At 43.3% G+C, this 11548-nt stretch overlaps 1 protein-coding gene across 1 annotated transcript; it reads right to left on the reverse strand.

The window, feature by feature from the left end:
* Positions 1–652: 652 nt before the first annotated feature.
* Positions 653–1150, reverse strand: LOC308253296 (cytochrome c oxidase subunit 7A2, mitochondrial-like; the record flags this gene model as incomplete). The annotated part of the gene is made up of 2 exons (XM_080678672.1): positions 653–854; positions 1025–1150. 2 exons carry the CDS (start codon positions 1148–1150, stop codon positions 711–713), a joined length of 270 nt encoding a protein of 89 aa, XP_080534798.1. The 3' UTR covers positions 653–710.
* Between the last annotated feature and the right edge of the window lie 10398 nt (positions 1151–11548).

An 11548-nucleotide genomic window follows, 5' to 3' on the forward strand; every position in this document is an offset into this window, starting at 1 on the left:
AGTTTAATTTGAAAGGCTTTTGTACCTTTCCTTTGTTAGGCAATTTTATTTTGCCTTTGCCATCTTCAATATAAGGTATGTTATTGTGCTATGATTCCTCCATTTTTTGAAGTTTCAAATTATAATAATTAGTGTTTACATTCTTCTTGTTAAAATGTTTGAAATGAATAAAACTATTGAAATAAAAAAAAAAAGACGGTACCCTTTTATGTAATGATGTTTACTTTGAATTTATATTAGTTCACACAAACACTCCATCCATGCTTTTGTTCCGGCCCTCCGGTCCAGTTTAAGAACCCATTGTGGCCCTCGAGTCAAAAAGTTTGCCCACCCCTGCTCTATCCACTGAGCCAAACCAGTTAGGGCCGTTTCTTCTTGATTTGGTTTTGGAGATGGTATGTTTCTAGGAACTTAGCCATTTCTTCTGTATTGTCCAACTTGTTGGCAAATAGTGGTTCATAATATTTTCTTGCAATCCTTTGTATTTCTTTGGTTCAATTGTCACTTCTCTTATTTCACTAATGATTTTATTTATATGGGTCTTCTCTTTTTTTCTTTTTTCTTTTCATGGCAAAGACTGCTTTATTGGTGGCAGTTAGTACAAGTCAATAAATATTGATCCCAAAGAAGAACTCAGTTATTGTCAGCTTACTGGTCCATAGAGAGCCGAATGAAATTGAACCAGCTGATTGCTGGGAGGATAACTGAAGTCAACCCTGCTTCTTGGGAAATGAAGCCATAGCCAGCTGATATATGGCATAAATTGTTCCACCAACTGTGAGAATCATGGTAGCTCTATACAGGAGGGCATCAGCTACTCCACTCTTTAGATCAGGGGTGGGCAAACTTTTTGACTCGAGGGCCACAATGGGTTCTTAAACTGGACCATAGGGCCAGAACAAAAGCATGGATGGAGTGTTTGTGTGAAATAATATAAATTCAAAGTAAAGGAGCGGAGGGGAGAGCAAGAGAACCGGATAGAACAGCCGGATCCGTAGTTTGCCCAAGGCTGCTTTAGATGCACTGGAATTCCATTGTCCTCCTGAAATAGCTTTTGTTTCTCTCGAACTTTATTCTCAAACTGCCTGGGTGAAGCAGTACTTATGGTCCTCTGGGAAATCTGACGAAGAGCCAGCAGATTCCACAGCATGTTGGCTCGGTTATTGCCCACCAATCTCGACTATTAAACACTGGAAACTTCTCTTTTTTTCTTGATGAGCCTGGTTAAAGGTTTGCTAATCTTATCTATCTTTTCAAAGAACCAGTTCTTGGTTTCATTGATCTTTTGTACTTTTTAAAATTCTCTATATCATTCATTTCCACTTTGATCTTTATTATTTCCTTCCTTCCATTTGCGTTGGGCTTTGTAAATTGTTCTTTTTCTAGTTCCTTTAAGTGTAAGATTGTTTATTTGAGATTTTTCTTATTCTTTTGGTAGGCCTGTAATGCTATGAATTTTCCTCTTAGGACTGCTTTTGCCATGTCCCATAGATTTTAAGTTGTGTTGTTTTCATTTTCATTTGTTTTGAGGTATCTTTTGATTTCTTCTTTGATCTCATCATTAACCCATTCATTGTTTAGTAACATGTTATTTAGCCTCCATGTGTTTTCGTGTTTTTCAGTTTTCTTCTTGTGATTGATTTCTGGTTTCATGCCATGTGATCAGAAAAGATGTTTGGTGTGATTTCAATCTTCTTAAAATTATTGACACGTGTTTTGTGTCCTAACATGTGGTCTATCCTAGAAAATGTCTCATGTGCACTTGAAAAAAATGTATTTTCTGCTGCTTTAGGGTGAAATGCTCTGAAGATATCAACTAAATCCATATGATCTAGTGTGAAATTTAAAGCTGCTGTGTTATGGTTGATTTTCTTTCTGAAAGATCTATCCATTGATGTCAATGGGGTGTTAAATTTTTCTACTGTGATTGTATTACTGTTGGTCTCTCCATTTATGTCCATCAATATATCCTTTTTTGTTTCTTAATATAGTTTTTTTTTTAAGTCTATTTTGCCTGATATAAGTATTGTCACTCCAGATTTTTTAAAAATTTCCATTTACATAAAATACCTTTTCTATCCCTTTACTTTTAGTCTGTGTGTGTCTTTGTTTTGAGGGGGGTCCATGGTAGACAGCATATAGATGGGTCATACTTTCTTATCCATTCAGCTAACCTATGTCTTTTGATTGGAACACTTATGTCATTTTTATTTAAAATGATTAAAACTATGTTCCTCTGTTTTTTTCTTGCTTCTTCTTAAAGAAGATCCTTTAAATTTTCTTATAATTCTGATTTGGTGGTAATAAACGCCTTTAGCTTGTTCTTGTCTGGGAAGCTCTTAATTTATCTTTTAATTTTAAGTGATAGTTTGAGTAAAGTAGTCTTGGTTGTAGGCCTTTGTTTTTTATCACTTTAAATATTTTATGCCAATTTCTTTTGGCCTGAAATATCTGTTGAGAAATCAATTGACAGTCTTATGATAGCTCCCTTGTAGGTAACTAACTCTCTTTCTCTTATTGTCTTTACCCTTTGCATTTAATTTTGACATGTCTTGGTGTGGGCCTCTTTGGCTTCATCTTGTTGGATACTCTCTGTGCTTCCGGGCTTGTGTATCTTTTTCTTCACCAAGCTAGGGAAGTTTTCATTCATTATTTCTTCAAATAGATTCTCAATCCCTTACTCTTCTTCTGGAATCTCTATGATTCACATGCTGTTACACTAAATGTGGTCCCAAATTTCCCTTAAAGTATTATTTTTTAAATATATTTTTTATTATTATGTCTCTGTCTAGGTAGTGTGGCCTTACCTGTATGTAGTAGCTGTCCTGTGGGACCACGTGGTGCAGTCTCCTTGATTCCTTAGCTGGGTGCTCCAGAAATGTCCCTTGTGTGTATTATATGAGCCCCCCTGTTGTAATTGAGTCTTGATTGTTGTTGGCCCATCTATTCATGGGGTTGACCCTCAGGCTGGCCGAATGTGAGGATCAGCCCTGACCACAGTGTATGAGCTGCTGTGTGGGTGCTGACCACACGAAGTGGAATTGCCTGCCAAGATCTTCCTTTGAATGTGCTGCTTATGGAGCTAATTGGATCATGCTCTATTGTGGTCTAAAGCTGGCCATTGGGTATGTTGTTTCTGGGAGCTCTTGGAGGGACTCTGGTTCAGATCAACGTCAGACACTGCCTGTTACTGGCCCTAGGCAACCTGCTTAGAGCCTCAAAGCGATTCAGAGTTTGTGACTACCTCGGCTATGCCTGGATGTGTGTGGGAACTGCCACGCTGTGCACTAACGCTGGCTTCCACCAGCACAGAGTGCAGAGGTAGGTCATCAAAAAGCCCAAGGAACCTCAAGAGCTGCCTCCAATTGCCTGCTGCCTGTTAGGCTCTGTCACTCAAAGAGCCTCTGGCAGTACACAAGTTGTGTGAGGTAAGTCCTCAGTAGCACCAGGTAGGCAGGGGCAAGTGATGTTAGCCAGATTGCTATATGTTCAAACTGGGTGCCAGTGCTGGGTCTGAGGCCACTCAGCAAAAGTCCCAGGGTGCACTGAAGCTAGTTTCCACCCACTAGTTTTCCCCAGACCTTTGTGGTCATGTGGGGTCTCGGAATCATCAGAGTGAGGCCAGCAGAGTGTATCAGGGCGCCACCAAAAACAGGATTTGGCTATGTGCAAGGAGGTTTGGTGTGTAATGGCAAAATGGTCCCTGTCACAGAGCCATACAATCAGTCTGTCCCTAATTCTGCCTGGACATCCTGGAATGCCTGAGCTCAGCAACCTGAGCCACTGGGAGTTGGGAGGGTGGGGTTAGTGGTTCCACTGTGAGGGGGAGTGGTTGGCCTGGCTTGTGAAATGGTGGGGGCAATAACTTCTGCCCCAGAGCCACACAACTCTGTCACTGTAAGGTCTGAGTCCACCCAGACTACTACGCCTTAAGTCCAGGCAGTGGACTTATCTGCAGGGCATGAGCTCTGCAGGGCAGGTGACAGGGAGTCTGGAGGATGGAGCTATTGCATTCCCCCAGGCTAATGCTGAATGGAGACAAGTGCTCAACCCAAGGAAGATGGCATCTGTGGTGTGGGAGAGGGACTCAGCACAAGGCCCATAGCAGCTCTCCCTTCTGCTCTCTTCTCAGAGCCACAAAACCCAATCTTTCCTCACATACTCTCATCTTCTCCACCTTCCACCAGAGCAGAGGGTGAGTGACTGCAAATGATATTTTGTGCATTGTCCCTTTAAGATGACACCAAGGTTTCTTCAATTCCTGTCTCTCCCTGACAGTCAAAATCCCCACTGATTTTTACAGCCATATGTTATATGGGTACCTCTACTCACCTCTAGTGCTCTAAGCAGGGGAGCCTGGCATAGGGCTGAAAACTATCACTGCCCCTGGGGAACCCCTGCAGCTGCAATATCCCTTCAGATCCTCAGCCACCTCAGTTGGCTGCAGGGGCCTTCCCTCTTTGCATCTTTGCCCTTCCTACCAATCTCCATGTGGCTTCTTCTGTAGATCCTTGGTCATTAGACGTGTTTAGCTAGTCTTCAGTTGGTTATTCAGGTTGATTGTTCTATATTTTAGTTGTAATTCCAGTTTGGTCCTGGGAGGAGGTGAGTGTAACTTCCATCTACTCTACACCATCTTGGATCCCTTCTAACTTTTGGCATTTCAATTATGATGTGTCTTGGTGTGGGACTATATGGTTTCATATCGCTTGGGACTCTCTGCACTTCCCAAACTTGTATGTCTATTTCCTTTGCAAGGTTAAGGAAATTTTCTCCCAATGGGTTTTCAATTATTGGTCTCTCTCTTCTCCTTCTGTTATCCCTGTGATGTAAATGTTGGTACACTCAAAGTTTTCCCAGAGGCTCCTTAAACTATCTTAATTTTTTCTATTCTTTTTTCTTCTTGCTATTCTAATTGGGTATTTTCTGCTACCTTGTCTTCCAAACTGATGATTCAGTGCTTTATTTTATCTAAATTACTAGTGGTTTCCTCTGGTGTATTATTCATTTTAGTTATTGTCTTCTTCATTTCTGACTGATTCTCTTTTATGTTTCCTCATTGTTAAACGTCTCACTGAGTTCATCTACTCTTTGCCAAAGTTCGTTGAGCATCTTTATAAGCAGTGTTTTGAACTGTGTATCTGGTAGATTGCTTATCTCCATTTTGGTTAGTTTTTTTATGGAATGTTGTTCTATTCTTTCATTTGGGATGTTTCTTTGTCTCCTCATTTTAGCTGCCTCCCTGTGTTTGTTTCTATGTATTATGTAGAGCTATTACACTCCCAGTTGTGGCAGAGTGGCCTTATGTAGTAGGTGTCCTATGGGGTCTAGGGCTGCAGTCTCCTTGGTCACCTGAGCCACGTTATCCAGGTATGTGTTTTGTGTGGATTGTGTATGCTCTCCTATTGCAGTTGAGCCTTGATTGCTGTTGGAATGTCAGTGGGAGGGATTGACCCTCAGGTTGGAAGGATTCGATGTGAGTACAGCTGTTGTACAAGGGCTGACCCTATAAAGCAGGATTCACTTTAGTGGGCTCTGGTGTCTGCTGAGTCTGCCCCTTGTGCGTGTCACTCATGGAGGTGGTTGGGTGGCACTCTGGTGTGTGAAGCTGTCCAACAGGTATGTTGGTTCTTGGGCCTCTGGGGAGGTGCAGGCAAAGATCAGCTACTGCCTTTGCCCTGGCAGGGCCACGCAGTATGAGCTACAAAGTCATCTGCAGATTGTTGCCACTGTGCTGGGCTTGGAGGGAGCTGGGACTGGATGCCACTAGTGCTGGGCTTGAGTCTCTTAGCAAGAGATACAGGGCATGCCAAAGCCAGGTGATGCTTGTTTAGGACTTGTGAACCTTGGAGAGATTTTAGGAACGTCACAGCATGAGCCAAGACAAGAAGTGTGCATGAACAAACACTGGAAGCAACTTGAGTAGGCCTGCAAGTTGGGTGGGACAGGGTCTCCGGGAATTACTGGGGAGGGGCAACTCACATTAGACAGGTTGATGGATACTCTGATATAGCACCTGCCTATAGTGGGAGAGCTCAGCAAAGGAACAACGGCCTCTGCCAGCACTTCTGTCTGGGAGAAAGCTGCCCCTGCAGCCCTCACCCTGACGCCAGACAATTCGGTCCCTCCTCTACGTCTCTGGTGCCTTTTGAGCTACTGTCTCAGGACTGGAGCTCAAAGCAAGTGAGTTCTGTCTGTAAGTCTGTGCACAGGCCCTTAAAGAGAAATGCGTGGGACTCCAGGAGCCCTCAGTCTCACTCAGCATAATCTCTGCTGGCTTTCACAGCCAACAGTTATGGGACTTCTGTTCCTGGCCCTGGAACCGTGGGCTGGGGAGCCTGCTGTAGGGCTGGGATTCCTTGCTCCTCAGGAGGAACCTTCACAGCCAAGATATCCCTCCCAGTTTTTACCAGCCGCACATGGATGCAGGCCTGGTCTGTGTCATGTCTCTGCCCCTCCTACTAGTCTCGATGTGGCTTCTTCTGTACATCCTTAGTTACAGGGCTTCTGTTCAGCTGGACTTAAGGCAGTTCTCAATGATGGCTGTTCCATTGTTTAGTTGTATTTTTCATTTAGTTGTGGAGGAGTGAGTTGCATTTACTTGCTCTGCCATCTTGACTGGAAGCCCCCTTACTGCCCTTCATTTACCTGCATTCCCTTTTTGAAAAAATTCAGCTTCAACTCAGAACCCGTGATTACAGTATTGCCCCATCTCCAATCATCAACAAGATGACATTAATACTGCAACTTCCGCCCTAAATGGTGTGGCTCAGTGGATAGAGCGTCGGCCTGCAGACTCAAGGGTCCCGGGTTCGATTCCGGTCAAGGGCATGTACCTTGGTTGCAGGCACATCCCCAGTGGGGAGTGTGCAGGAGGCAGTTGATCAATGTTTCTCTCTCATCAATGTTTCTAACTCTCTATCCCTCTCCCTTCCTCTCTGTAAAAAATCAATAAAATATATATTTAAAAAAATTTTTTTTAAAATACTGAAATTTCCTAGGAATGAGCTTTCCTAGTGCTGTGAGACTACAGACAGTATCCAACCAAAATATTTGCCATCATTGCATCCTTTGGATTGATTTATGACCAAAAGGGGGACATGTGGATGAAAAAGGGGTTTTATAAAAAGTAACTCACAAGGTAATCTATATATATATAAAATCCTAAGCAACCAGAATGACCAGAATGACCGGTCACTATGATGCGCACTGACATCCAGGGTGCAGATGCTCAGAGCAGGAGTTGCCCCCTGGTGGTCAGTGCACTCCCACAGCCAACCTCCCTCGGCCAGCCAACCTCCCATTGTCCCTCCCCCTTGCTGGCAGGCCCTGATTGCCTGATTGGGGCCGGGCCCCAGGCTGGGATCGGGAACCAGGGGTGGGTGGCAGCAGACATGGCCCCTTTCCTAGGGGGTCCGAGGGCCAGCTCCCTCCTCAGGGCCAGTGGCCAACCTCCCATGCCCTGTTCCTCCCCCTGGCCGGCAGGCCCTGATTGGCCCACTGCCCACCTGCTGCGGCAAGGAAAGGAGAAGGGGGGAGGCAGGGAACTGTGCAGTGGCGAGGAACCACATGGTGGCAGGGTGCTGATGAAGGCCACGGCGACATCTGGCATCCGTTTCTTCTGCGACCGGCCTGGCAACCATCACCTCCTCTCCGGCCTGGCCCTGATTGGCCTGGCCATGATCACCGGCCAGGCCTAGGGACACCCACACGTGCATGAATTTGCGTGTGTGTTTTGTTTTCTCTTGCAACTTGGTATAACCATGTGACTAAATATTTGCCAACAGGATAAAATCAAAATTGGTATGGGCAACTTTCAGGAAATACTTTTAAATAAATAAATAAGTTTTTGTTGATTTTTTTTTTTTTTTTTTTTTTTAGAGTGAGAGAGGAAGGAAGTGGGAGAGAGAGTGAAACATCAATGTGAGAGAGAAACATCAGTCAGCTGCCTCTGGCATGCACTGTGACCGGCGATTGATCCTGCAACCCATACATGTGCTGACTAAGAATCAAACTGGTGACCTTTTGGTGCACAGGACGACACTCAACTAACTGAGCCACACCAGCCAGGGCTACTTTCAGGACATATTTTTAAAGAGAATGTGTGAGTGTTTTGTTCTTCCCTCCCTCCTTGTTCCTACTAACTGGAATACAGTAGCAACGCTGAAGCCATCTTGGTCCATGACCCATGTATGTCAGAGAAACACCATAAGCTAAGCCTGGAGCCAGGACTTTTATTAGCCCATATAGTGCCCCTTCTATGGGTTGATCCAACCCATCGCATACGGTTTGGCAGCAGATGCGTCTTTGTGCTGAGAAAAAGGTGCTACAGCCCCTGCCCGGATGTGGAGCACGTCACGGGAAGTGTAGGTGGTGTCCCAGCCCCCAGTCCAGCTAGCACCTGTGACTCACCCCGCGTGATGGCCCTTCAGAGGCCCTCACCCTGCGGGAGGCACTGCCCTACACAGCCACGGCCGGATTTCCTGCAGCCAGTCTGTCTAACAAATTATTTGATTTTTCCCCTGTTATTCACAGAAGAATGCAATAATAACTAAAAACAAATTTTACTGTAATGTTTAATTTCTTTTAAAAAAATAGCAGAAAGAAAATAAAATGTTAACATCGATTACATCTAGTATTGTAAATTACAGGTATTCTATATTCTTTATGCCTTTCTGTGACATTTAAATATTCAGTGATTTGTGACCTTAATGCTGTACCCACAGGGCCAAAACCACAAAACCCAATCAGATGCAACTTACATTTCTGCCCCAGCTAGACCGGAGGGCATTGGAAGACTACAGGATCCAGTTAGTGACAAAGTACAGAACATGCTCAAAGAATGACATAAAGCTGGAAAGCAGTGGAGGCATGGCATGGCAGCAATTGTCCTTAAAGCCAGACAGGGAGCTAAACCAATGTACAGAGAGAGAAGGAAATGCAAAAGCCAACAAGCCCAGAGGTACAAGAAAAGGTGCTCAACAGCATGCGCCATGGGGAAATGCCAGTCAGACAAGTGTACCTCTCCCTGCCCAGGAGGGCACTAGAACTTTTTATTTTATTTATGTGTGTATGTGTGCATGTGCACATGTGTGTGTGCATGTGTGCGTGTGCATATGTGTGTGTCCGTGTGCGTGTGTGTTTTGTTTTCTCTTTTATTAAATAATTTTTTTAAAGAGGAAAATAAATGTTGGCAAGAATGTGGTAGGGACATAAAACGGTGTAGCCAGTTTCAAAAACAGTCTGGAAGCTCTTCAAATGGGTAATCACAGAATTACTGTACACCCAGCAATCCCATCCCTGGGTGCTTACCCCAAAGAATTGAAAGCTATATCCACACAAAAAGTTGTAGATGAGTGTTTGTAGCAGCATTATTCACAATAGCCCAAAATATAAGCAACCCAAATATCCATGAACTGTTGAAGAGGTAAGTAAAATGTGATATATCCATTATTCAGCTATAAAAAGAAATTAAGTATGATACATGCTACAACATGAATGAGCCTTAAAAACATTATGATAAGTGAAATAAACTAGTCACAAAGGACCATATATTGTACTAGAGGCCCTATGTGTAATATTTCTCTCTTTTCCGCGTCCAGCGCGGCTAGAGAGCAGGTCCAATTCCTGAGTAGAGGCAGCTGGGGATTGAGAAATAAAAGAAAGAAAGAGACAAGACACAAATGGAAGGAAAAAGCTGGGAACCAGGTGGGACCGCTGCCCTCTTCTACCCAAAGCCCATGCAGCGTGTTTATTTTATGGCCCCAAATACCAGGAAGTTTCACCAAAAGTCAAGACAAAGGAGATTATTTGCATTCTTGAGTAGGCCCGAGCATTCCGGGTGATTGACTGGATTTACATATCAAAACCCACTACCTGACACCTGGGCTGAAATGAAGGTCAAGCTGATAATACCCTTGCCTTTTTGGCAAAGTGTGTTCCCAGGGCGTGGCTTTGCCTATCGCCTTGGGTTCAGCTGACAATTTAAAGAAATGCCCATGTGCCTTCCCAGGCTCTCTCTACACTATGCACAAAATTCGTGCAAGGGGCTCGGCCCTTGCAGCTGCGACGGCTGCTTTGGCCCTTACAGCCCCGGCTTCATCTGGAAGGTCATCCAGATGGTGGTTCGGCTGTTCGGCCGTTCGGTCAATTTGCATATTATGCTTTTATTATTATAGATGGTTTCATTTATGTGACATGTTCAAAATAGGCAAATCCACAGAGACTGGAGTAGATTAGTGGCCACCAGAAAAAGATAAATCAACATATCCAAGAAGCTCAACTCACTCAATGACATCCACAGCAGAATGCATTACAATCAAATAGTGAAAAGACAAAGACAAAGAGAAAGTTTTAATCAGCAAGAAAGAAGTAACTCATCATATAAAAGGGATCATCAGTAAGATTAACAGCCTCATCAGAAACCATGAAGGCCATAGGGCAGTGGAATGACAAATTTGATTACTAAAAAAAAAAAAAATCAACCAAAACTTTTGTATCTGACAAAAGTAATCTTAAAAAATGAAGGAGAGCCCTGGTTGGTGTGGCTCAGTTGGTTGAGCTTCTTCACATGAACCAAAAGGTCACCAGTTCGATTCCAGTCAAGGCACATGCCCAGGTTGCGGATTCGATCCCTGGTCCGAGTGCATACAGGAGGCAATGGATTGATGTTTCTTTCACATCAACATTTCTCTCTCTTTCTCCTTTCCTCTCTCTCCACAATCAATAAAAATGTTTTTTAAATGAAGGAGAAATTTAGAGCACACTCAGATAAACAAAAGTTAAGGGATATTTTTTGCCAATAGACCCGCCCCTAAAAGAATTGCTAAAGGGAGTCCTTCAGGTTGAAAGGAAAGATGCAAGTGAGTAACTTAAAGTTATATGCACAAATAAAGACCCCCAGGAAAGGGAACTATTGGGCAAAGATAAAAGCCAGCTGTAAAAAGAAATGAATCCACATTTCATGCCCTGCATAATTTAAGGACAAATGCAGGAAAAGAATTATAAATATGTATTATTGGGCACATATATGTAAAGATGTACTTTGACACCAACAATGTAAGAGGTGGGTGGCAGATCTGTATCAGAGTAGGATATTGTATGCTAATGAAGTTAAGACGGTATCAATACAAAAGACATTGTTATAATTTAAGATGTTAGATATAATCCCCATGGTAACCATGAAGGAAATATCTAGAATATATATATATATATATATATATATGAAATGAGAATGGATTCAAAACAGTTCATTGAAAAAAATCAACTAAGCACAGAGGAAGGCAGTAATGGAGAAAATGAGAGATAAAACAAGTATAAGACATACAGAAAGCAAATAGTAAAAGGGCAAAGAAAGTCTGTCCTTATTAGTAGTTACTTTAAATAAAATAGGACGAAATTTCCAATAAAGCCCTAGCTGGTTTGGCTCAGTGGATAGAGCATCGACCTATGGACTGAAGGGTCCCAGGTTCGATTCCAGTCAAGGGCACATGCCAGGGTTGTGGGCTCAGTCCCCAATAGGGGGTGTGCAGGAGGCAGCCAATCGATG

Source organism: Plecotus auritus (genome assembly GCF_963455305.1).
Source record: "Plecotus auritus genome assembly, chromosome: 7".
Lineage (NCBI taxonomy): Eukaryota > Metazoa > Chordata > Mammalia > Chiroptera > Vespertilionidae > Plecotus > Plecotus auritus.